The sequence below is a fragment of the Ctenopharyngodon idella genome, chromosome 19 (assembly GCF_019924925.1).
Source record: "Ctenopharyngodon idella isolate HZGC_01 chromosome 19, HZGC01, whole genome shotgun sequence".
In the NCBI taxonomy this organism is placed as follows: Eukaryota; Metazoa; Chordata; class Actinopteri; order Cypriniformes; family Xenocyprididae; genus Ctenopharyngodon; species Ctenopharyngodon idella.
In genome coordinates, this window is record NC_067238.1 from 15,485,662 (window position 1) to 15,512,556 (window position 26,895).

General features: G+C 35.5%; 1 protein-coding gene across 2 annotated transcripts in view; it reads right to left on the minus strand.

Annotated features, from left to right (window-relative positions):
* Window positions 1-26,895, minus strand: part of trappc9 (trafficking protein particle complex subunit 9) — a 211,513-nt gene that overhangs the window by 79,088 nt on the left and 105,530 nt on the right. For both annotated transcript variants that reach the window (XM_051872803.1, XM_051872802.1), the window contains 2 exons: window positions 12,458-12,600; window positions 5,687-5,797 (listed from right to left, as the gene is read on the minus strand). In XM_051872803.1, coding sequence (XP_051728763.1) covers window positions 5,687-5,797; window positions 12,458-12,600 — 254 coding nt within the window. The remainder of the gene's footprint in view (window positions 1-5,686; window positions 5,798-12,457; window positions 12,601-26,895) is intronic.

Genomic DNA, 26,895 nt, shown 5'->3' on the forward strand with positions numbered 1-26,895 from the left:
ACAAACGCACCTCACAACATCACATTAATTCACTGTGTCGTTCAATTAGAGCAGATGAAATTTAAAATACAATTTCATACATTCAAAACGACACAATCCCTCAGATAAGTCCACAGAAAAGATGACAGGTTATTAAATCCCTCCGTCTGCAAGACACCTAATTCACAAATTCAGAATTATATATGTGTGCCTTTTTTTCTTCATTTTATTAGTGATGTGCTAACAAGTATACAATGTATTTATCTATTTATTTATTTTATGTTGTGAAGCATTTTTACTGCTTTTTATTCTTTTTAAATTCATTTCAATTTAATACACACACAAATACATAGTTGGTAAAAACTAAGTGTAAGTTGAATCAGCATATTTGAATATTTTAGCATAATATAAGAGCATACATACAATAGTAAACATTTCTCTTCTTGTTTTGTCATCATCTTTTATTGTTCACTGAGCTTTATGAAATATATTTTGGAATTGCAGCACTGCATGCATCTGTGAAGGATTAAATAAGCACTGGCCTAAAAGTATTTTATAGGGGACATAATTAAGTCACATTTGCTGTCCATAGGGGGCATTTCCATGATCCCTTAAAATGTTGTCTCAGGAACAGATCTAGAGAATTTCGGCTGCATCTTGAGACTGTGGGAATGGGAAAATAGCAGTATGTATCCTTCCACACACACACAGGTTTGTATACTTCCTACTCCTAAACCTACCCATCACAGAAAACATTCTGCATTTTTACATTTTTATTAAAACATTGTTTAGTATGTTTTTAAAGCTATTTTAAATATGAGGACTCATGAAAGGTCCTCATATTTCATGTTTACGTCGTAATACCAGTGTAATACCCATGTCATTATACAAATTTGTGTCCTCATAAATCACAAAAACGTGCACACACACACACACACACACACACACACACACACACACACACACACACACACACACACAGTAAAAGAAAAAGTGGCCCTTCATCATGGAGGAAGCACTTAGAGGCTTGTTGCTACAGCAACAGGCTTTTGTTTAAATTATGTGGGTAATGAAGAAGTTGAGCAGAGTAGGGCACACACACACACTAGCACACACACACTCACAGAAGCAGCACACACTTCACAAGTGAAGTGGAAAGAGTGCAAAATCCCAAAATGCACAATGTGTCACAAATTCAGTGCCCTTGGTGAATTTGGTGTGTGTGTGTGTGTGTACTGGTATTCCCTACGTCATGGCGACCAAATGTCCCCACAAGTATAATAATACCAGTAAATTCTGACCTTGTGGGGACATTTTTGTGTCCCCACAGAGGAAACAATCTTATATATCAAACAGAATGATGTTCTTTGAAAATGTAAAAATGCAGAAAGTTTACGGTGATGGGTAGGTTTAGGGGTAGGGGTAGTGTGGGGGAGAGAATATACAGTTTGTACACTATAAAAACCATTACATAGGAATACCATAATGACAGGAATACCAGTGTGTGTGTGTGTGTGTGTGTGTGTGTGTGCGTGTGCGTGTGTGCGTGTGTGTATTCACTGTAAATTTCCTGTGGTGTGATTGTCATGAAGCCTGCTGGTTCTAATAACACACACTCCATAACACAAATCCAGCCCCTTCAGGTGTCACACAGCCAAACACTTAAATATGCATGATCATTTAAATATAGACATGTTCATCAGAAAAAAATGAAAGGAAACATTCATTGATCACAAGTTCATACTGTTTGCATTTATAACTTCTCAAGCTAAAACACACATATGCTTCTTATTAAAGATTGGAAGATTAAGAGACTTTTCAAATCCATTCAGTATTATAAAAGCTGCAAGTTTCTCACATCATAATCCAAAATCTAATATTAGATCAAAATCTAATTAAAATGAATATCATAAGAAGCTAAGTGAACAATAACAAACTAATTAATGTATTTAATAAAGATATTTAGGCACAAAAATAATTAGGAGAGAGAGGAGTAAAATACACTTAAAATAGTGTAATTTTTTTTGGCTGAAGGTTGGATACTCCTAACGTCAATGGAATGTTAATTCATGTCTGTATGATTATTTTACAGGACACGATCTGAAATATAATTAGGACTATTAGTTTTACATCTTACTTTGTGTTAGTAAAATTCATTGTTTCTCCTTGAATTGAGTACAACTTAAATAAAAAGTGGCACATCATGCCTCATTCTCTCCAAACACTCAGATAAATCTGACCAATTAACCTGTTGAGCCAAAACCATGACAATGACACCTGAACTCAAAGTCGAATCTTTTCGAAACCCTTTGGAGTGTGTGCAACGCTGTGGTATGTTTTAAAAGAAGACAATTTGAGCTTTATATATCAAGGTCTCATTAGAGTCAGCTGACTGAACACAGACAGGCTTGACTTCAACCGGTCTGGCTCAATATGAACTTATTATGATCTTTATGATCTGCGTTAGTTACCTGCTCTAATATGCTGGCATATAAAAAGCTTTGATCACAAGGTTTTATAAGGTGTTTGAACACAGATGTGTGTCCACAGCGTGTGTAAACAACCATGGTAAAAAATCCACCCACTCCTTTATTTATAATCCCCATAAATCATAAACAGTCTCTCCAGCAGTCCGCCATTTCGGTTTCCTCACTGTAGCAGATGGAGATATACAATGTATGTGCAAAAAAACATTACAAATACTCTGTTATTGGATGTACCAGATTTTGCGTGAGTGCGTGAGATTGTACAGTTTTGTTGTTATTGAGTATCCGAAGTACAAGCTGTTAAAGCTCCGCCCTCTTCTGGAAAGGGGGCCAGGTGCAGCAGCTCATTTGCATTTAAAGGAACACATAAAAACTTTGTGTTTTTGCTCAAATAGGGGCAAATTTGACAAGCTAGAATAAATGATCTGTGGGGTATTTTGAGCTGAAACTTCACAGACACATTATGGGGACACCAGAGACTTATATTGTGAAAAGGGGCATAATAGGTCCCCTTTAAAGCATAATCAGACTTTCAGTGTCGAAAACACAAAATGCACACCAGGAAAGGAATCAAGATCTCATCTGAATCTTACACACAACAGCACTTCACGGAGAGAAACTCCGAGCACATCCAGCTCTTACAGAAACAATCTCTCTCAAAAAGAAAAAAAAAAAGACAGCTGAGGAGATCTAAGGCTCAGAGAAATCGATTAGTGAAGGTGAGCCCTTGCGCCGCTGGACGCCTCATTGTCACGCTGGCAGCCCGCGGATGATTGACATGAATGATTGGTATGCAGCGAGGACAGTGTCGTCCTTTAAAAAACCTCTCCCTGAAAGCATTCATCATACAGAATGACAGAACAAGGCAGAGGAAAAGACACAGAACCTCCACAAGATGAGACATCTTGTGTTATGAGAAGAGAAAGAAAGAATCAGTATGAAGAACTACACAATAACACAAAACACACACCGTGTCATTAAAGGGGGGAGACCCGATTTAGCCTTCTATGAGATCAATAACCAGTACAACACACACACAGACATCGATCAGAATGTACTCATTTATATTTCATCCTCCAGAATCAATCATGCCGCCGCTTCTGGAACTTTGTAATCTGTTCATCAATTCTCTCTGATTCTGTCAAAGCAGCACGTTTCCCAATCCAGTCATTAATCAGGTGATCGGGGAAAGGGTATGTGACTCTGCAGGGTGTCAGAGGGGCAGAGGGCTCGTACACAAAGAAACACAGCTCTGCAGGTCAACACAAACCTATCAAGATTTTTACGGTGGCTACATTTCCCACAATGCAAGTCTCTAGGATTTTCATGCCGTTAGTGGACAGGACAGTGAGAGAGAGAGAAAGAGAGAAAGGAAAGCGAGCAAGCGATTCAAAATGAACAGGCAATAGCAAGTGAGTTGAGAAAATTATGCATAGGCTGCATTTATTTAATCACAATACAGTGAAAGCTGTAATATTGTGAAATATTATCACGGTTTAAAAGAACTGTTGAAATGTAATTTATTCCTGTGATGGTAAAGCTGAATTTTCAGCATCATTACTCCAGATTCAGAGTCACATGATCCTTCAGAAATCATTCTAATATGCTGATTTGCTGCTCAAGAAACATTTCTGATTATCATTATCAATGTTGAAAACAGTTGTGCTGCCTAATAATTTTGTGGAAACTGTGATACATTTTTTTTCAGGATTCTTTGATGAATAGAAAGTTTAAAAGAACAGCATTTATTTGAAATAGAAATATTTTGTAACATAATACTTGTCTTTACTGTCATTGTTTTGAGCAATTTATTGCATCCTTGATAAATATCCACTTCTAATGATTTTCTTCCCGACCTGACGGGTCCTGTTAAATTTAGATCTCCTTTCCAGAATCTCACATTTAAACTTCCCCTAAAGAAAGAGAGAGTGATTGGGAATAACAAATATAAAATGTTGGCTATACAAGATTTTTATTTGTTATCGTCTTATGATAGCCTCCTGTCAACACCGTACAAAATGTCACAGAGAAATATAGGCTAAATTAAATACAACATCTGTCACTCAAAACTATAGGCTAAGCCAAAAATAAGAATAAATGAAAACTGTTGGCTTACTAGCTATTCTGCAAAATTAATCTTTTTTAACATCCAAGCAAGAACAGAATGTCACTGACTGACGACGGTTTCAGTACCGAACATCTCTCCTCCAAAATCTGAGCACAAATACTGATCGTTCTCTCTGAAGATGCATTCGTAGCCAGGATGCAAAAAAACATATCTTGCCAGTTTGATCAGGGCAGGGAACTGGGAACTGTGAGAACGCCACCACTGCAGAAAGTTCTGTTCACTTCAAGTTCAAGTGCGGATGTGCTGTTGTCAAAGGATTTCGGGAACGCCCGTTCCCGTCCAAAGTACACCGGAGTTACCGACTGCTCTCAAATCTCATTTAGTCCCAACCGGTTTAATGTCAATGACACCAAACACCATTGGTTTTCATGTGTCTCCACCAATCACAACTCCACAAAGTTTAAATATGCAAATGAGACTAGAGAGATTATAGAGGAAGATTTTCAGAGAACATTTACAGTTGTATTTTTACAAAAGAAATAATATCATACGGATTCAAAAAGGCACATGGATGAGTAAATGATGATTCATTTTTGGGTGAACTATCCCTTTAATGATTGACATGATGACATTTGCTCTTCATAAGTTACCTGGTTCAACTTATCGGCTTCCAAACCAGGAAATAAGTAAAAAAAACATTACATGAATAAAGATTTAATCAGTATTTTTCTCATCTTAAACTCAGGGGGGAATATAAAACTGTCACATTTGCATTTTATCCTTCATTCCTTCAAATGAAAGAATGTCATGTGGTGAATCCTGTCTCCTTAAGTTTGCATATCTTCAAAAAAAAAAAAAAAAAAAAGGCAATTTCAGCACGACACATCAAAAACCTACTGCAAAGTATACGGAGACACTGTAAGTGTGCGCCTGTCTCTCCAAGACTCTATGAAAGTCAGAAACTGTGACCCGCTGCAGCTCTGGTTCATGAGAGTATCTTTCATGAAATGGAGAGCTGTCAGTGGAGAAGAGGGTCAGGTAATGCCGTCTGACAGTCTACAGACTTCAATCAGCCAGACAGACGGCGTTACATCACAGCGATGAAGGAGGAGTCAGTGCGAGAGTGAAGGTGTATGTGTGTGTGTGTGTGTACCTCTGACACTCGCTGGCGTGCAGCACCAGGTCCTGGTTGTTCTTGGCAGACAGCGTGAGCTCATGTTCGGTCGAGTTGAACACGTCCAGCAGTAGATGACATTGACGAGTACTGCAGACAAACCGAGGGAGTATTAATGAAGTACAGAACTCACACCCTGTGGATCATTTATTTCATTATTTTAAGTTTTGAACATCAATCTTTCTGTCCTCAATTAAAGCAAAATAAAGCAAAGGACACATTTGACATTTAACACACAGTTTTGTGGATTAGTAACTTATCACCTGTCTGTCACTCTGTCACAGTTTGTTAGGACAAAGAAATCATGTGAGCATTGGACAAATTGATAAAATCAAACAAGCAATTGTGAAATTATTTATCCAATACATTTTTAAAAAAAAATTTTTTTATGATTGATAATATTATATTTAGAAAATATATAGAATTATATGTTTATAATATATATAAATTTAATTTATTAAAATTTATTTGCATTTTTTAGGCGCAACATGTTTATTATTATATAAAATATTATTAAAATGCTTATATTGTCTACGCAATATATACACTACCATTCAAAAGTGAATTAAATAAATACTTTTATTCAGCAAGAATGCATTAACTTGATTAAAAGTGACAGTAAAGACTTCTAAATTGTTACAAAAAATGTTTTCAATATTAATAATAATCAAAAATGTTTCTTTTGCAGCAAATCAGCATATTAGAATGATTTCTGAAGGATCATGTGACACTGAAGACTGGAGTAATGATGCTGAAAATTCAGCTTTGATCACAGGAATAAATTACATTTTCATTCAAATAAAAAACAGTTACTTTAAATTGTAATAATATTTCACAATATTATTGTCTTTACTGTATTTTTAATAAAATAAATGCAGCCTTAGTGAGCAGAAGACACAAAACTCTTGAAAGGTAGTGTATGTACAAAAGTATTAACAAAATGTGCTTTAAATAATGTTGATATTCATTCTGACATCACTTTATACCCCTAATACACACACACACACACACACACACACACACATGCACGCACGCACGCACACACACACACACACAGCTTTCGGTACATGAAAGGGATGCTAACCTTTGATGTTTGGACAGAAGATGACAAGTACATCTGCATGACCTCGTTGTGCCCATCTGTTTTGTGTGTGTGTGTGTGTGCTTTATTTATGAAAACAAATTCTTATATCCACCACAGTAACACAACACACATAAATCATATTCTACACTACTAGTATTCCCCTTGAAGTCTACTTATAACTTCAGTCAAGGTTTCTTGCAGCAAAAACGTGTCTTAATTAATTAAAAAAAAAAAAAAAAAAAAAGAAGCCATAATTTAGTTTCTATCATCATCTTCTCTGACCACTAGAATTAAACTATTTTTTATGCATCTGTACTTTTAAGGATTAGTACATCAAATATAGTGAATCAAACTGTTACTTCAAAAGAGCAAGAAAAGGCCAGTTTACCATGGTATGGTGCCTTAAAACCTCAGTGAGTGGTGTGTATAAATAGCAGAGATCTTGAATGATATGATGGCCAGTGTCGGCACACAAGCAGGGCAGTCAAGACATACAGTGTCTCTCTCTCTCTTTCTCTCATTTCTTACAGTGATCAGTGAGGAATGAATCACCACAAAAGATGCTGCCAAGTTTTAAATAGCAGAGAGAAATTGAGAGCGAGTGCCAACCAATGCTTACTCAACACGAGCATCCCTCATTCTCTCTCTCCATCAATCTCTCTCAACTCTTGAACAGATGCTGAAAGTTTTCCTGCAGCAGAGTCAAATGACGTCACCGCCTGGAAAACACTGAGTATTTAGAGGAGTGTTTCAAGTTAAACACAATGAGTCTCATCAAATTGACCTCTCTTTAAGCCCCCCTATTATGCTATTTTAAAGGCTCCTTACTTTTGTTTTGGAGGTTTAGGTTTACACCTAAAACACTTTAATTTTCTCATAATATACATTGTACATCACCTAATTTCTCACAGTGTCTGAAACGGTTTGATAAAGGATTCGGTCTCTCTAAACCCCTCTTTTTTGAGAGCTTACTCTGCTCTGATTGGTTAGATGGCTATCCTGAATGCTTTGCCCCATAGACTTTCATTATAAGTGAATTAATGTATGTATTTTAAGTAGTGAGTTTAAGCTGTACTGAACCCCAAACAATCCTTTAAGACACTTGGAGATTTGCCATTTGAATGTTTTCTCACAACATCCGCTCACATAGAAGAAAAAAAAGCTTTTTTTTTAAGGCAGGTTGTTTTTCATTTAATGGTCTTCCTGTATTATTAGTGTGTTAAGTGTGTCTAAGAGCAATTGTGAAGTGTGTGTTGTGGGCGTGTGTTAATGGTGTCTGAGTTTAGTAATTAAACTGTTGCTTTTTACAACATCCTGTTGAATTTATTTGGTGAAATACACACACACACACTGCACATTTGTCCACACGTAAGAGGTGTGGGTGTGGATTAGAGACACAGACATTAGTCACAGACCACTTTATGTGTTAGGAAAGCATCTTTAAGAACCTTTAAAGAGAAATAATCGAGGCAGTCCAGCAGTATTCATCAGATCTGTGGTTTAGAAACCATCTCTACTCTGCCTACATTATTCAGCGCAGACGATGGGCCATTTGTCTGGACCCGCCGCCCAGAAATTTCAAGAAGATTTTCATCTCAGTAACATTATTTCATCTGCTCAGAGGTACTGAGCTGAAGAACTGCACAGCGCTCGAGTGGATCCTTCAAGATGCTGTGAACAGTAGTGTGTCTGAGTGTGTACGTGTGTAAATGTGTCCCGTTCCTATAAAGCCTATAAATCCTATAAATCTATATATAATGCATTATGAAAAGAATTCATAATGTCACATAATACATATTGTACTACACATGTTTTGATGACTAATTACAGCACATCTACATTATATTTACCCATTCATAGTTACTCTCTTAAAGAGTATAATGGAATGAAGCATTAAGTGTAATTAAGAAACTATACAATGTAAACGTTAATAAGCCGGAATTCAACATAAGTGGAGTTATTATTATTCATTATTAGTCATTATTATTTTTAAATTAAAAATAAATTAAAATGAAAAATATTTTAATATAACAAAATATAAAAAATACAATATTTATAAATAAATAAATAAATGACTAATTATTATTAGTCATTTAAAGGTACTGTAGTATATAATAATGCATATAAACCAATAACATAATGTAGTATATATATTCTATGGTTCATAATTATTCCTATAGTCTATCCTTAACCCTACAACACATTAAGGCATTTTTAGATATGCATTAAGACATTACATGCTCTTTTTGTAAACCTCTTGTCCTCATACGGATGTGTATTTGCATTTAGTGCTGCTATTCTTAGAGCGCCTGAAGCTAACAGAGAAACATGTCGGCCAACCGACTGTTGAATATTTCACACCCATTCAGCACAAACAGGATTTTCCATTTCTGTGCGATATGAATACAGATGCTGTTGTTTTTGGCGAGTATCCAGTCTGCCAAATGAAACTTTCTTGGTCTCATGTGGAAGAATGAGCCAATCATAATTTGAGGTTTACAGCCATTGCTTGAATAAATAAAGTTCAGAATGAAGCATGTTTGCCACGGAGGTCCAGAGCAGTGTTGAGGAAGCTACTGTGAAACTGTAAACTGCAAACTAAAATCTATTTATAGTTTACAGCAGCTCAACTACACTTGACAGTCAAGCCATGATTCTTTTTAAGCAGTTCATTTCCCTGTAAGCTACTAACAAAAGTGGCTAACTACAATGAAGTTCATAATTAAAAATGATAATAATAACAATAATAATAATTTTATTCTATAATAAAAATATAAATATTATATATAGTTTATCAAAATGAATCATCTCAACAAAATTGACTCAATAAAATGAATCAGATATTCCAAAATTATTTTAAAAGAGACACATTCATTGTATTCTGCTACACAGATATTTGGAAAAAAAAAAAAAAAAAAAAGGCTTGTTAATGGATAAATTAGACTATTATGAAAATAACTGAACTACTTTTTTGCTACTGATAAATGTAGTTAGCAGTATCACTACTTTCAGCTAGTTACTCCCCAGTGCTGGTCCAGACTGAGAAACGCTCAGAAAAACGCAGTGAGCGTGTGTATGAGCAGCCGATCCATCCGACAGGAATAATAGATGATCTAGAAGACTGAGACAGCAGATATTATTACAGCTAATGAGTCACTTCAAGTGGTCATTACTAAGGTGTGATCAGTCTCTCTCTCTCTCCATCCATCTCCATCTGTCTATCCCTCTCTCCATCTCTCCGTCCCTCTCTCTCTCTCAGCCTAGAGACAGCAGCAGTCATTCATTCCACCTCTGCTGTGTCACACAAAACATTAGTGCTCAGGTTCACCACTGCGGACTGGCTTCTTCAGAAACCAGCTGCATTTTCAGCTGCATTCATTCGGAAGATAAGACTCCACCCTTAATAACGCACTCATTGCCATTACAGGATAGTGTGTATTTACAGTATGTTATGCTGTAAACTACCTAAATGATGTATTTTAAGGTTTCGTAGAGCTCTGATGCTGTTTGACAACACAACTACAATCTCTTATATGTATTTAACCTGTTTAGATTACTCATATTCCTTCTGAGATAATGTGATAATGTTTTCTTGTCCTAATGTCTCCTAAAATGATGTTCAAAGCCCATGCATCCTCAGAAATCCATCATCATCTTTTATTACCTCTCTTAGAGGCTTTACACTCAAAACAACAGCACTGGCTAGCCAGTAAAACTCTCAGACTTAAGAGGCGTCTATTACACCAGCGACACTCTCCGATGTCTAACTGAAAATATAAAGCTGGGGAAAAATTCACATCCCCGTGTACACACACACTCTAAAAAGTAATTCAGGGGACCTGTTACTTAAATAAATGCATGGTTGCAAGTTAAAAATTCGAATTTATTGTTTTAATTAAACCATGCAAACATTATTTTGTTGAGTTCTGTTGACATAATGTTGCATAATGTTGATCATTACATCAGCTTACTATCGTCTATAATTTAAACTCAAATTTCTGCATTAATTGCCTTTAAAAAAAAGAAAGAAAAAAAATAGGTTGTAGTAACATAATGACATTGTCTTGATAACTGCAGATATTAGGCAGTGGATTTCTAGTTCCCAGCATGCTTTGCATAGGACTGGATGAGGAGAATAAATGTTATTTTGTGTTTTTAGTGAAGGGAAAGACCTGTTAGTGTTTAATGCTGTTATGTTTGACATTTAAAAGAGTTTCTGTAATGTTGAAGTTTTTGTGGTTATCATTGTGCTGAAAAGTAGATACATGAAGGTAAAACCTACATTGACTAGCAATGACTGCACTAATGCCAGTGACAAGTAATATCATACTTGTTCGTTAAATATACGTTAAATAAGTTATGTTAACGTGCTATGATAGCTGTTAAACTGAAATAGATAAGATTAATTGGTTCCAGGGCTATAACTCTGGTAGTTGGAGTGACTTAATTTTTTTGAGTAATCAACTTAAAAATTTGTGTTTATGCTACAAATTATTAAGTTCCTTTAACTCAGTGTAGCTTGTTGGTGGAATGTAAATTCACTCAAAGTTGTCATAACCCCCAAAAAATTGATGCAAACTGTTGCGTTAATTTTTTTAACATATTTTTTAGTGCACACACACACACACACACACACACACACACACACACACACACACACACACACTTATTTTTGTGCAAGAAACCTGCTCGGGATGGATTTTTCAGTCCCGCTCCCGCAAAAAAATATGTTATTTTGTCCCGATCCTGTCCTCGACATTCATGTTTTGTCCCGCTCCCGCCCGCAAAATCCCACATAAAAGTACCTTATATAGATTTTTGTCCGTACATCCATGAAATAAGTTATGTGTCGCCACAACATCCCAGCATAAACGCTTCCGATAAAATATTTGTTATTAAAGCATCAACATTCACAAACCACAGTTAGTTTTAACCGAAAAGCAAGCTGCAGCATGGTTTTGTATGGCAGAATGCGCGCAAAGAGCGCTCCCTTTATAATGACTAAAAAGCTGACATCTCAGTTATTGCGATCTCACAAAGCTCTGTTATAACACAATGAATATATGAACAATAAATCTTTCATAATGTTTACACTGCGTGTGTTATAATAATAAATAATAAATATAATAATAAAGGATTCATGAGCGCGCAAATTTCAGCACTGCATAAAAACTCTGGCATTTTGAGTGGTGAGAGGATTCTAACATAAACACCTGATTGTGTTGCGTCTCCATTGCGTCTCAGAATCAACAGATGTGTGTGTCATTGCTCAACACTGCAAACACAAGTTATAAATAGACTCTCGCACATGCTTGGACTGTAAATCGTTTTTATTTTATATTAGTTATTCTTGTTGCTTTTTTGCAATATATGAATAACAATTTATTAGTTTTTAGATATTTTATGTTTAGATATTTCTATTTTGCGGGAGTCCTGCGAATCATTTGATTTTCCCGCAACCCGCACACGAGTAGTGTCTCACCGCCCGCGCCCGCACGCGCCCATCAAATCTTGTCCCGTGCCGCACTCTGTTGCATTGGGTCCCGCAGATCCTGCGGGAGTGCAGGTCTCTACCGTGAATAATAATATAACTAGACTGCATATGATCTGTTTAAGATATGTTGTACGCACAGCCCTGCCTATTGAGTAAATGTGCTATTTGATACCTGGTGGCAGGTAAAGTGCTGACTCGTGTGAAGAAAACTGAAGGTTCAACATCCACTCTGACCCCCAGACTGAGCTCGCGGTAGTAGCCCTCCACCTGACCGGCTCCTCCACTGTATTTAAAGGTCAACACAGCCTCCAGCGTCTACAGAAAGACAGATGGAGAAAAAACACATTAATAACAGAAACAGATCTCAAGCACAGGCCAATTCATTCACAACTGAAGAGCGCAAATCTGTATGATGTTCACATGATCTCTTACAGGAACAACATTAAAGGATCCATTCACCCAAAAATGAAAAATCATTGTTAACTCGCATCTCACGTCATTCCAGACTCCTCACAAATAACATGAAAGCACCATAAAAGCACCGTATAAGTAGTCCATGCATCTTGTGCACCGCATAAGTCATTTGATAGCTCTGTATGAGAGACCCACATAAGACATTATAACTTCAAAAGACTTGAAATGTAGTGCACAAGTCATATAAAATACTGTTATGGCACTTTTATGGTGTTTTTCTTGTCTTTTACAGAGCTTATAAGTCATTGGTCACTCTCTACTTTAGTTGTATTGAAAAAATAAAAAAATAGCTCTGAAATTCTTAGTTTATGTTCCACTGAAGAAAGAAAGTCATCTATGGGTTTGGAACGACACAAGGGTGAATAAATCATGAAAACAAAGCTTAATCTTCATTGCAGGTAAAAAGAAATGAGAGAAGATAAATATTAGTAGAAAAGAAAGGAGTAAGATTAAAAATAGGATAAAAAAGCAGAGAATGCAAAAAGAAGAGGACAAGCTGAGTCAGTCTGGGGGCTGAGGAAAAACTGTGTGTGTGCGTGTGTGTGTGGTGTGCGTGCGTGCGTGTGCGATCCTGGCCTTCTCTGCATCGCTACATTTTGTCAGAACTATGGATACTTCAAGAACAAACTTTCCCATTTTCCCTGTCTTTGCAATCTCTGTAATCTACTTAAAAGGAAGACCATCATGTAAACATTATTTGAATGGTTAAAGTGCATTTCCTGCTTAAAAAGCAACAACAAAACCTTTTAAAATTCCATCATCACCGTCACTCATCTTGCCTCGTCTTACCAGACCTCACCAGAGTAAACAGTTTAAAATAGAGTGCCGTCTCATCACGCAAATGGAGTTCAGAAGTGTAATCGGTGTGCAAAAACCATCAAAACAGAAAACTGTTTTCATTCTGCTGCACCTTCAGACTTCAAATACTAGTTTATTATTCTGACCGAGAACAACCCTCTAAAACAGATGAGACCATCTGAAGTAAAGCAGCCAAACATGCTAGTTTGTGTGAAGTTCAGGAGCATGTAAATTTAAAATCATATTCACTAAAGGGCAAAACAGAAAATAATTACAGTATACAACATGAGTGTCTCAAACAAAACTCTTTAAATCTTGTAAACATCTCGCAAAAATCCAGGAACTATTAATGAATGAATGAACAAAAAACGGATGGACAAATAAACAAACATACAAAATAAAAGACAAGCAGCACTATGTATAGACAATAACAAATGAACAAAAGGAAAATGCATTAGCAAATGAATAAATTAGCAAATGTAACGTAAAAAAAAAAAAAATGCAACAAAACAACATAGTCTATAGACAATGAACAAATTAATTAACTGAATTAAACAAATGTGTGGGGACAGTACGTTTTTTTGGGCAAGAAATTATTACTTTTACTCAGCAATGATGCATTCAATTGCTAAAAAAACAAATACAAGTTACAAAGGATTTTTTAAGCAAACATATTAAGCAGCACAACTGTTTTCAACATTGATAATAATCATAAATGTTTCTTGAGCATCAAATCAGCATATTAGAATTATTTCTGAAGGATCATGTGACACTGAAGACTGGAGTAATGATGCTGAAAATTCAGCTTTGCCATCAATAAAATAAATTTTAAAATATAATATAATTCAAAAGATAATTAAAATAGAAAACAGTTATTTTGAATAGTAATCACATTTCTCAATATTACTGTTTTACTGTATTTTTGATCAAACAAATGATAAAATCTATAAATGAACAATGGACAAATGAATAAATAAACAACTGATGAACAAAGAAAATAAACATAACAGTAGAGACGTATTTATATATTTTTTGCCACACCTGCAAAAACAATATTAGAACATAGATTAATCCTTATTAAAGTTACAAAAGTTATTCAGTAAAGAGCAGTGGGTGATTTTCTCTTTGTCTTTTGTTGATTGATTAACATTGAAAACACAGGCAGAAGCAGAAATATTAGGCTGCTGTCACTTTAAGACTAATGCACGGATCCAATATACTGTTACACATGTTTTATTTCTCAACCATTTACGTTCAGTTAAGACAAAACTGACTATTTTTACAAGGATACTTGCCAAGATTTGCGCATAGAAAACTTCCCACACAGCGAGTGAGTTCCCTTTCACGTCTTCTCTAGCTTGAATATTTAAATTGGCAAGGCTCAAACTTTCGTGACGATGCAGCACTGGCCTGTCAACTGTCCCGAGCATCACTCACATTTGTTCACCATGTTCTCACAATTCTGCATTGTTAGAATTTATAAAAATGTTACCGGCCAACCTGACACCGTTGACACCGTTTTATATACTCGCCAACGGCGATTTTTACTAGCATTTAGTGCTTGGCGAGTGTTAATTTCAGATCCTGCGTATACAACTCAAAACAAAACACTAGTTGCGTAAAACAAGCCAATGAGACTGGAGCTTGCCATTTTGTGTAAAATCAACAGTTCAAGAAGGTTAGTTTCACAGAATCATGTCTAGTTACAGACTAAATCCTTCATTAGAGATGTGAAACAGTAAATCATCAAACGTCACAATGACAGGGAGGGCAGATGTTTTCCAGCAGGGCTTGATCTTGAGAGATTTTCTTAAATGAGGGGTTGACACCATCACGTCTGAGGTTGAGAGGATGAGGAGGCAATGAAACTACAGGACGAGGAGGAACAGAAGACAAAGGTAGAAAGAAAGAGATCTAAAGGGAAGACAGATCTTATTGGCCTCATTATTCCGACAGCCTCCCGCCTCACGCGCCCTGTGCAGACCTCTGGCTCTGAGAGAACAGAAAAAGAGTGAATGTGATGCTTTCTAGCAAGAGAAAAAGACAAGCGAGTGTCTGTGTATTTGGGTTTCTAGGGTTTTCCTGCAGGGCCCACTGGAGTGATTCACATTCACCCTCCTGTTGTGTGAAACCTCACCCCGTTCAATCGCTGCACTCTACTGACTGTATGTGTGTATTCACTGAGAGCCGTCAGCCTCTAGAGAGAAGCTATTTCAATCACACAGAGAGCTAAAAATAGCACAAACCATAGAGAGAGCGAGAGAGAGAGAGAGAGAGAGAGAGAGAGAGAGATGTGCTGACACAGTGAATATCACCCAAGAGTATCTATACAGACGCTGAATGAACTATATGAAGGTATAAATAAATGAATGAACCAATAAATTAATAAACGAATTAGTAAAATAATGATTCAAATGAATGAATGTACAAACAAAAACAAACAAGAGAACAAATTAATTAACAAATGAACGCAGAAATAAAGAAAACATTAAAAAAAATAACTGAACAAACCAAAAAAATGAATAAACTAACGAACTAATTAATGTGAAAATGAACAAATTAATGAATGTACAAAAAATGAAGGAAATAATGAACAAATAAACAATGAACAAACAAATGAAGAAAACAAATGAATGAACACATGAACGAACAAATAAACAACAACATGAACTAACAAATAAATGAAACAAGCACATTGATGAATGAACAAACGTGTGAATTAAACGATGACTTTACAATGACTTATTACTAAACTGTTCATTCATTCTTTCATTTTAACTCATCACTAAAATGGAAGAATGAATGAACAAATAGATGAACAAATCTATAAATAAATGAATGAATAAAAATGTATTCTAATAAATGTACAAATGAATTAAAAAAATGAACAAACATGAAATTAAAGAACAAATTAATAAACAAACACACAAATGAAAAAATGAAAGAACAAATGAAGAAAAATTGCTTAATGAATGAACTGAACAACAGATGAATGAACTAAATTATAAATAAACATGTACCTGAATAAACAAGCACATGCATGAATAAACAAATTGGGTGATTTAAACTCATGAAGATGAGTGAGTGAGTGAATGAATGAATGAAAGAACAAACGAATGAATGAATGAATGAATGAATGAACAAACGAAGATGAATGAATGAATGAACAAACGAACGAAGATGAATGAATGAATGAATGAATGAACAAATGAGGAGATGAATGACTGAATGAATGAACAAATGAACGGAGATGAATGAATGAATGAATGAATATGAGTGAATGAATGAGTGAATGAATGAACGAACGAACGAAAATGAATGAATGAATAAATGAATGAACGAACAAACTAATGAATGAATGAATGAGACAAACTGAATGGAAAACAGATCAGTACATAAAGAACGAACAAACTTACAAATGAGTAAACTTACAAACATGAATGAATGAATGAATGAATGAATGAACGAACAAACGAATGAATGAGACAATGAATGAACAAATGAATGAACTAACAAATAAACTAAAAGAATTTAAAAAAGAATGAATGGAAAACAGATCAGTACATAAAGGGAGAATGAACAAACTTTCAAATGAATGAGCTTACAAGCATGAATGAATGAATGAATGAACAAACTAAAATGATTTAAAAAGAATGAATAGAAAACAGATCAGTACATAAAGGGAGAATAATGAACAAATGTACAAATTAATGAACTTACAAGCATGAATGAATGAATGAATGAAATAAGATGCAGGCAGACTCATTTCTTGGATGTATTGAGTGTGAAATGAGATCTTTGGTTTTCATAAACACACAACAAAGACCTTCAGGATGAAACGGATGAATCTTTAAGAGCTCCAGCGGGAGCGTGAAGGTGATCGCAGAATCTCCTCAGAGTGTCATAAGCTTTCAGACGGCCCTAATATCACTGCTGCACCGCTGGAATATTAACCAGGAGAAATATTCTGCTCATGCAAACGCAGACGTTCATTTAACCCTTCTGAAGTGTCTGCTGCCCCTCAGTCATGTCCTAACGATTATTAAGGCCGCAGAGTTTTACGGCTTACAAGAAGAGGATGTGAAATCCAATACACTTCATAAAGATCTCTGACATTTTCATTTACATCCTCACACTGATGCTCCTAACAAACCATTACCATAGAGAGCCAGAGAACGAGAGACAGAGTCCTTAATGCTTTTGCAATGTTGTACTCCAATAGTCATGCTAATAAATCGTCACTAAATTGAAACTGAACTAAATTGAGACAAAAGGGAATGTTAAAGAGTTAACACACTGTATCAGAGAGTGGAGTAGAGAACAGGCCATTTTATTGTGATGTCATCAGTTTCATATTATAAAATTCTAAATATTCTAAAAAAACCAAAGTCCCCCTATGGTGAAAATCAAGTTTTTAATGTTGTTTATATGTCTATGTGGTGTTTTAAACACAAACCATGTGCAAATTCATAAGTCAACACCATTGCTGAGTATTTTCTCCTTAAAACTGCAGTGAAAAAAAGATTGTTGTTTGTGACGTCACAAACTACCTTGTAACCAATCACGTCAACGTGTCGGCGGGCTTTAGCATATCATTAACAGTGAACTAGCAGGGGAGTCTTGAGAGAAGCCAGGTTATTCTGGTATATTTTTCTGTTGATAGGAAAAATTGTGTAGATTTAGCAATATGGCGGGTGTATGATGTATATTACGATGTTATGATGAACTATATGCCTTTCTCCACTGACGTTCTGAGTTGTTCAAAGAGTTTCTAAGGATACTGATTGATAGAAGGCATCTGTCTGACTCTGACATGGCAAACGGGAACACAGTTTGTGTAACATTAGCAACCCATTATTAGCTGTTTGATAATGTAGTCAAGCAAAAGGATAATCATATAAATTACTGTTACGTGTCCGATGTTGTAAAGAGCGATACCATTGTGCAGTGTTTACCTCAGTAAGTTGACCGAGTGGATCTCTGAGCTCACTTGAGCAAGTGGAGGCAGGGCTAATTTGCATTTTCATAGAGCAACATTCAAGCTATTTTAAGGCATGACAATGTTTTTTTCACAGGAAAAAAAAACATTTAAATGTGTCATTTTGGTGATCAAAGATGAGTTTTAAGGGATACAATTATTGACTACGGGGGCACTTTAAAAACATGTCAATCAAATGATCTCTTCCTGTCTAAGTGGGCAGTTTTTTTATCAGAATAAACTGCAGTATGAACTACAAAACTATTGTAGAGCAGGAGAAGGTCTTTGAGAGGTGTTTCAGGGTTTTTATGGTCTATTTCTCAGATAGGCTGAATAAGAGATATGTGTGTATGTGTGGTCAGATCCAGATAACAACAGGTTATCAGATGTGTTTATCAGCACTGGCCTCTAGTGACCTTTATGTTGTAAAAGCAGGTCTTTATGGCATCATGTTACCCTGACACACACAAACACACATGCAGGATCACTGGAAGTCGTTCAGAGCTGATTCAGGTTGATTTCTAACAACACGACCAGTGACAGATAGTGATGTGATGAGGTTGTGTCCAATGCTGCAACGATGCTAAGAAAAGGTTAACGTTATGCAAATGAGCAGTGAAGTGATGCAGCAAATCACGTGAGATACTGTAGTTGAGTGACAACATCATGGAGATTATATACAAAATACAAGTAAATAATTAAAAACTATATGTGTAAAACATCATCAGAAAGTGTTAAAATTTTAAGTTTCATAATCATGACATGCACTGCCATGTTTATTATTAGCAACAAGAAATATGAATACATATTCAATTGTATTTGCACTGTTGTTTAATTCACATATAAAGATTAAAATAATATAAAAAAATATAAAGATAGATACACATAAACATACATAACATATGGAGGAAAATACACATACTACCGTTCAAAAGTTTGGGGTTGGTACAATTTTTTTTTAAAGGTTTTGAAAGAAATCTCTTCTGCTCATCGAGGCTGCATTTATGTGATCAAAAAAAAATATATATATTTTTACAATTCAAAATAACAGTTTTCTATTTGAATATATTTTAAAATGTAATTTATTCCTGTGATCAAAGCTGAATTTTCAGCATCATTACTTCAGTCTTCAGTGTCACATGATCCTTCAGAAATCATTCTAATATGCTGATTTGCTGCTTTAAGAAACATTTCTGATTATTATCAATGTTGAAAACAGTTGTGCTGCTTCATATGTTTGTGAACTGATACATTTGTTTCCCGAATTAAAAGTTCAAAAGAACAGCATTTATTTGCAATTTAAATCTTTTGTAACATTATAAATGTTTTTAGTGTCACTTTTGATCAATTGAATGCCTTCCTTACTGAATAAAAGTATACATTTCTTTAAAGAAAAGAAAAATATCACCAACACAAAGTGAAATTCTGAATAAAGCTCCTAAAGTCTTAAGCAGAAGTCAAAAGCATCAATTAGCAACTAACAATTCAGTTCAGTGATGTATGAACAGGGCGTAAGGGTTAGTTGTTTCAAACAAGGGTTTCAATTGCTAACCCTAAGAATGAGCAATAATAATAGTGATGAAGCAAACAGAGCACATTCAAACCTCGTTCTCTCAGTGACAATCTGCTGCCACACACACATTGACACAACGACAGCCAGAAACCAGCTGTTCATGCACAACACGCGCACACGCACACACACACACACACACACACACACACACACACACACACACACACACACACACGTTGGCATCCATGTAAAACACAAACAAGCCAGACTGAGCCATCCATCAAATCACACACACGCATGAATGAGTGAATGAGAGTGTGTGTGTGTGTGTGTAAGCATATGGAAGTCTGTTCGGTCTGGTTGGCCAGATTACACACATGGACTGAGATGCACACAGCATTAAGATATGCTGAAAGTCACAATCATCCATCTATCTATCTATCTATCTATCTATCTGTAATATTATAAATGTCTTTACTGTCACTTTTGATCAATTTAATGTACTGAATAAAAGTTTTAATTTCTTAAAAAATAACAACTACAACAACAAAAAACTAATTAACCCCAACATTTTGAACGCTACTATATTACTATATGTTTATGGGTGCAACTTAATAGAAAGACTTTTCTTCTTTTTTATCCCATTAAATCCAATTCAGCATGCAAACTCACATTCACGACTTATTTTGCAGTGCTGTTAGAAATACAGCAGCAGCGGAGGGCTTCAGAAAACACTGGCACACACACTTACTCTATATAGACACTCAAAACACAAACAAATGCATACACACACACACATTTACACAAAAATGCAGAACAGCACAGTGACCTGAGGTAAGTCCTAACCAGTCACAACTCTGATGAGAGAGAAGATAGAGTAGGTTTAGTTTAGTCTGTGGTAATTCTAACTATTTACGTAGATGTCTATGGCATGTCTTGGTAACGGTGTGCGCGTGTGTTTCGTTCCTTGAGAGTTGATGCCACCCATATAAAACTATGAAAATGCCAAGCTCGCCTGTTGCTAAGATACAATTGTATTCTTTGTGCCACTGTAGGCACTTAAAGTTGGAACAAACAAATAGACAAACACACATACACAACTGTGTGTGTTTTCTAACACACAAACCCCACAAAACTAGTCCTAAATAAAACCATGTACGTTTTAAACTCACACACACTCCAGCGCTGTGCAGTGTTGCTAGTGTTTCCATGGAGACGCAGATGGTGCGTTCAGAGTGTCGACAGAGTTTCGGTGTATTTATTTTCAGACCTGCCACTTTTAGTTTTTGTTTAACGTCTGTCTTAAATGGCTTTCTGTCTCCTGATTGGTTAAAAACATAAATGTGAGCCCATATTAAATGGCTTTTTTCCCCCTTGAGGTCCACTTATAAATGTTAGTCAAGTTTCTGAACAAAAAAAGTCAAAATTTAATTTTTCATGAGCATTTTCCTCCCTCTCTCTGACTTAAAAAGGGTTTAAAAACACTCCATTTACAGGTGAAATGAGCAACGGCACCATGCGACATCCAATCATAACTAAATTCAGATATCATACACCACATAATTTGAGAACAGCTCAGTGTCAGTAAATGTTCTTTTTGAAGTAGAAAACAATTTTTGAGCTCTGAAACTTATAGTATGTTTTCATAATTAATGTTAGAATGTTTTCACTGCTGAAATGCAATGTTGCTAGTGGTGTTTGTTAAGGCAAGTATCACTATTACTATTGCAGTTCAGTGCATACAGTCAGATGACGAATACAGTCGGACACAGGCAAACCACACTCCAATCCAGAAGGGGGCGCACCCGGTAATGCAATGCTGCTTGCTTATGGCCACAACAGGAAAAAAAAGCAGAAGATGAAGAAGAAGAAGAGACAATCTATGCACCAAACCAAAACAAGAGTTCAGATGGCACGCAAGAGCTTGCTAGTAGAGTTTTGATTCATTTTTGTGACGCGCTCCATGCACAAACTTCACGGAAAGGAAACCGGGATGGCAGAAAGCGGCACTGTGTTTGTTTTCATTGTTTTACAAAAGCACAATGTTTTGTTTTTATTGTGAGTGTATGCAAATAAACGTAGACCCTTTACAGTTTTATGTATTACTTTTATCTTTATGATCATAAATGATGGAGTATTTTAAGTTGAGAAAACTAAAATGCTTTAGGTGCTCCCTACTCTCCCACCTCTCATACTCATTGAGTCCAGTTTAACGTGATTCACTCTCACCTGTGGGTCTGGGAGGGGCAGCTGGGGCATCAGGGGGCTCAAGGGGCAGTTAAATGCTGTGAAGAGGGAAGTGATGTGATCACTCAGAGGAGAGACAAGACAGAGCGAGAGGAAGAAAGAGAGAGGAAAAGATCCGTATCAGCAGCTGGAGTCGTGCCTGTATGTGTGTGTCTGGCAGCTCATCTGTGAGATGATGTATGGCAGTTATTCTGTAGCTCTGACTACTGTGTAAGCACTTTCAGCAGCCAACCGCAGGGAAACACACACACACACACACACACACACACACACACAGGCACGAGAAGATGCACTTTACGCTTCACCCCTCTATCAAAAGCGCAGAAAGTAATAATACATTTGAAGTATGTTTGTGTGTGTATGTGTGCTTTGACTCCAACAACATTAGAAATCAAAACCCTTACTGGCTGAAGTGGAAAATAAAGGAGCTTTACAATTTAGTGAGAAGTGACATTAGATGCACATGCTAATTTAGCAGTGCAACCAAAAGTAAATGCAACCAGGTCTTCTAAAGATCATCTTAGCAGGACAGATACACACAAACAAGATATATGACCTTCATAAACAAATGGGAAAGACATAAGAATGAATTTAGTGTAAAGTCAACATGAAATCAAAATTGATCCGGTTTACGTTTTTAATCAAAAAATATCTGGTCTTATTGTGCCTATTAGTGCATGGCATATTTTATAAATATATATATATATATATATATATATAAATATAAATAAATAAATAATAGTAACTATTATATATTATATATATAATATACTATATAATATAGTAAATAGCATAAAACAACAATGAATAACAGTATAGAGTAAAAACTAATATTGTAAAATATTTTTTACAATTTAAAATAAATATTTTCTGTTTCAATACATTTTAAAATATAAATTATTTATTTGATGCAAAGCTGAATTTTCAGCATCATTACTCCAGTCTTCAGAGTCACATGATCCTTCAGAAATCATTCTAATATGCTGATTTGCTGCTCAAGAAACACTCTTGTTATTATCAATGTTAGAAAATGAATTTTTTTTTTAACAATATATATGTCTTTACTGTCACTTTTGAACAATTTAATGCCACCTTGCTTAAAAAAAGTATTAATTTCTTTAAAAAAAATCTTACTGACACCAAACTTTTAATTGTACTACCACATTGTTTCATTTAATTCATATAAGCAATATCAAACTATTTTTTACCTTCATAACATCCCCTTAGTGAGATTTTGCCAAGTTTAGCTCACTTTTATGGACAACTTGGTACCAAAAGTATTGCTACATAAACACACATATCCACCGTTAGAAAGCCTCCAGGTGCAGCGTGACTCATATCTGGAGTCTGTGGTGGAAATATCTCCTCACATCACTGATGTGTTTGGTCTTTAGAGCTTTGAATTAAAGACACACCGGCCTGAAGCGAAGGAGAACAAGTCTGTGTTTCATTCATATCATTAATGTATGACTGTGTTGAAACTTGACTTGAAAGAAAGAAAGAAAGAAAGAAAGAAAGAAAGAAAGAAAGAAAGAAAGGACAGAAAGTCAGACAAATAAAGAAAGAAAAACAGAAAGACAGACAAAAAGAAGTACAGAAAGAAAGAAAGAAATAAAGAAAGAAAGGAAAGAAATAAAGAAAGGAAAGAAAAAGACAGACAGAAAGACAGACAGACAGAAAGACAGACAAAAAGAAGGAAAGAGACAAAAAAGACAGACAGACAGCAGACAGAAAGAAAGACAGACAGAAAGACAAAAAGGAAGGAAAGACAGACACAGACAGAAAGAAAGACAGACAGACAAAAAAGACAGACAGACAAAAAAGAAGAAAAGACAGAAAGACAAAAAAGAAGGAAAGAAAGACAGAAAGACAAAAAGAAGGAAAGACAGACAGAAAGACAGACAGCAGAAAGAAAGACAGAAAGACAGACACAGACAGACAGACAAAAAAGACAGACAGAAAGACAAAAAAGACAGACAGAAAGACAGACAAAAAAGAAGGAAAGACAGAAAGACAGACAGACAGAAAGACAGACACAAAATAAGGAAAGAAAGGCAGACAGAAATACAGACAGACAGACAAAAGAAAGACAGACATAAAGACAAAAAAGAAAGAAAGAAAGAAAGAAAGAAAGAAAGATTTCTGAATGAACACATTTGTAGCTGGAATCTGCATTCACCTTTAAAAGCTCCAGCATTATGAGCTGATTTCATCAGAAGTGATCAAATCAGTGTACCGTCACAACAAACGCAGAAGCATTAGCCAAAGTTGAAGAAGTGTCATCCAGCTATCTGCACATCTATGAGAGTGTGAAGATGGATAGTCAGAGCAGCATGTCAGACTTCATAAATGATGATCATTTACTTTTAACGTTTCTGCTCATCTTCAATAAAGAAGCTCTAGATATCAGCCGCTGATGGGAAAAAGAGTGCTTTTCATTTCCTTTACATGCACAAAACAAGTAAACAAACTAATCATGAGACTAAATGATAAAATATACATGCGTGTGTGCGCTCGTATGGACAGAATGCAAACTCACAACCGCAGCGGAGCGTGTCGAAACCAAACAGCTTAATTTAAGAGTTTGTGCCCCGCAGGATCTGTCACGAGCGCATTGTGCTGTAGCGTACGCATTCACACGCAGGAGCTGTCAGGGGTCATGTGACGGCAGAAAACGAGTCATTAATCTACTGAACTGAACTCACATCAGCCTTAAAACAAAACCCGCATAGATTCCTTTTCCCTCCAGAGCTATCTGAGGAATTATTAAAATGCTTCTTCACCATCTGGATGAAGAAACGATGACGTACCAGCTGTTTTCAACATCTCTAAACCAGAGGACAAAACACTGGGAAAATACAGATGGAACAAATATACTGGAAAAATAGGGAGAGAGGAAAAAAAGAGAGACAGAGAAAGGTGTGAGAGAATCACAATAAAACTTGTAGCGCGTTTGACATCCGAACTCGAGTGCACACACCAAGTCTCGCTGGAAATGGGATACGATTCATGTGGGATCAAAAAGAAACTGCCCTAATTTGTGCTACTGAATTGCAACTAATGTCTAAACCCAGAAGGAATTTTCATTGTGCCGATCCTGGGAGAAAAATCTGTGGAATGAGTTTAAACATTCATGCTAAACAGTGCTAGTGTACTGCATCCCAATTGGTACCAAGAATAGCCAAAATAATCAATGAACAAACATGCAATGAGCAGTGAATGTGTAGTAGTTTGTGAATGACATGCATTCCAACTGTACGCAAATCCACTGAATCACTGCTGTTTGTCTTCGAAGAAATTGCCCTTGGCGATCAGCATGCATTCTTCACATCTCTTCAATGCCTTGACAGCAGACAGATGCATTTGGCATTCTGTGCATGCTATGTTTTGATAGTAAATCTAAGGAGATAAAAAGTATAAAAAGAACGCAGGTGAATCAAACAACACTTTCCAACAAATTAAAATGCTGGGATGATGTGAATTTGGAGGTTGTACTTTGGTATTTGTGCTGGAACAAGCCGAACCCAGATTTGGCACCTCTGGAATTGGATCCAACAGCTATTTTAGTGGATGCAACACCTCATATGGCTTTAAAAGAAATGTATGTTAGGATTTGTGCAAGTGTGTTTCTTCAACTATGGGCAACTTTTTTTTTTTTTTCTGGTCAACTCCTTTCATATAGTATTTATGTATCATAAATGCATCCAATTAAATATTACTTTCACACTTTTCTGAGATATATTTTGAAATATTTTGTTCACAAATTATATTTAGCTTCATTTGTCTTTGTCTTCCTTATACAAGTATACTAACTATACAATATATATATATATATATATATATATATATATAAATTACATTACTGTGTTTTCAGTATTAAACTGTGGAAATCTGTCATAATATACATTTTTTAGTTTAAAAACGATAATTTTTGAATATATATATATATATATATATACACACACACACATAGATGGGTAGATTGCTGTAATCTGTTACTGATTACAAATTACATGACAAAAAATTGTAATCAGTAATATAATCTCTTAGATTACACATTTTTGGTAATGTAATCTGACTACTTTTGGATTACATTTAGATTACTTTTGTGCTAACCCTTATTTGATGTCACATATATTGTAGGATAATCTTATATTCCAAAAAATATATCCTATTCACCAACAAGAGCCTCAACAGATTCTTTTTAAAGTGCAATGTATGGACAGTTAATTCTTCAAAATACGAACACTAATGTACCTGTTAGTGTTTGCTGATAGTAACACTGAATGAAACAAAATCACATCTTATGATTTTAAAACATATTTACTTAAAATATATTTCATATATTATTATAATATTATTATTATTTCATACATGTATTTCATCTATATTTCCCCCTCACTGCCAGAAAAACTCGAAGAATCACGAACGTATATAAGCGGCAGGTTTATTATGAAAAAAATATAAACGTTAAAAAAATTAAAAATGAGAATCAATGAGTTGTGAACAACTTACTACCATTTTGTAAATAATATGTAATCATGTAATCCATAAAAAAGTAACTGTAATCTGATTACGAGTATTTTAAAAAGTAGTTCAC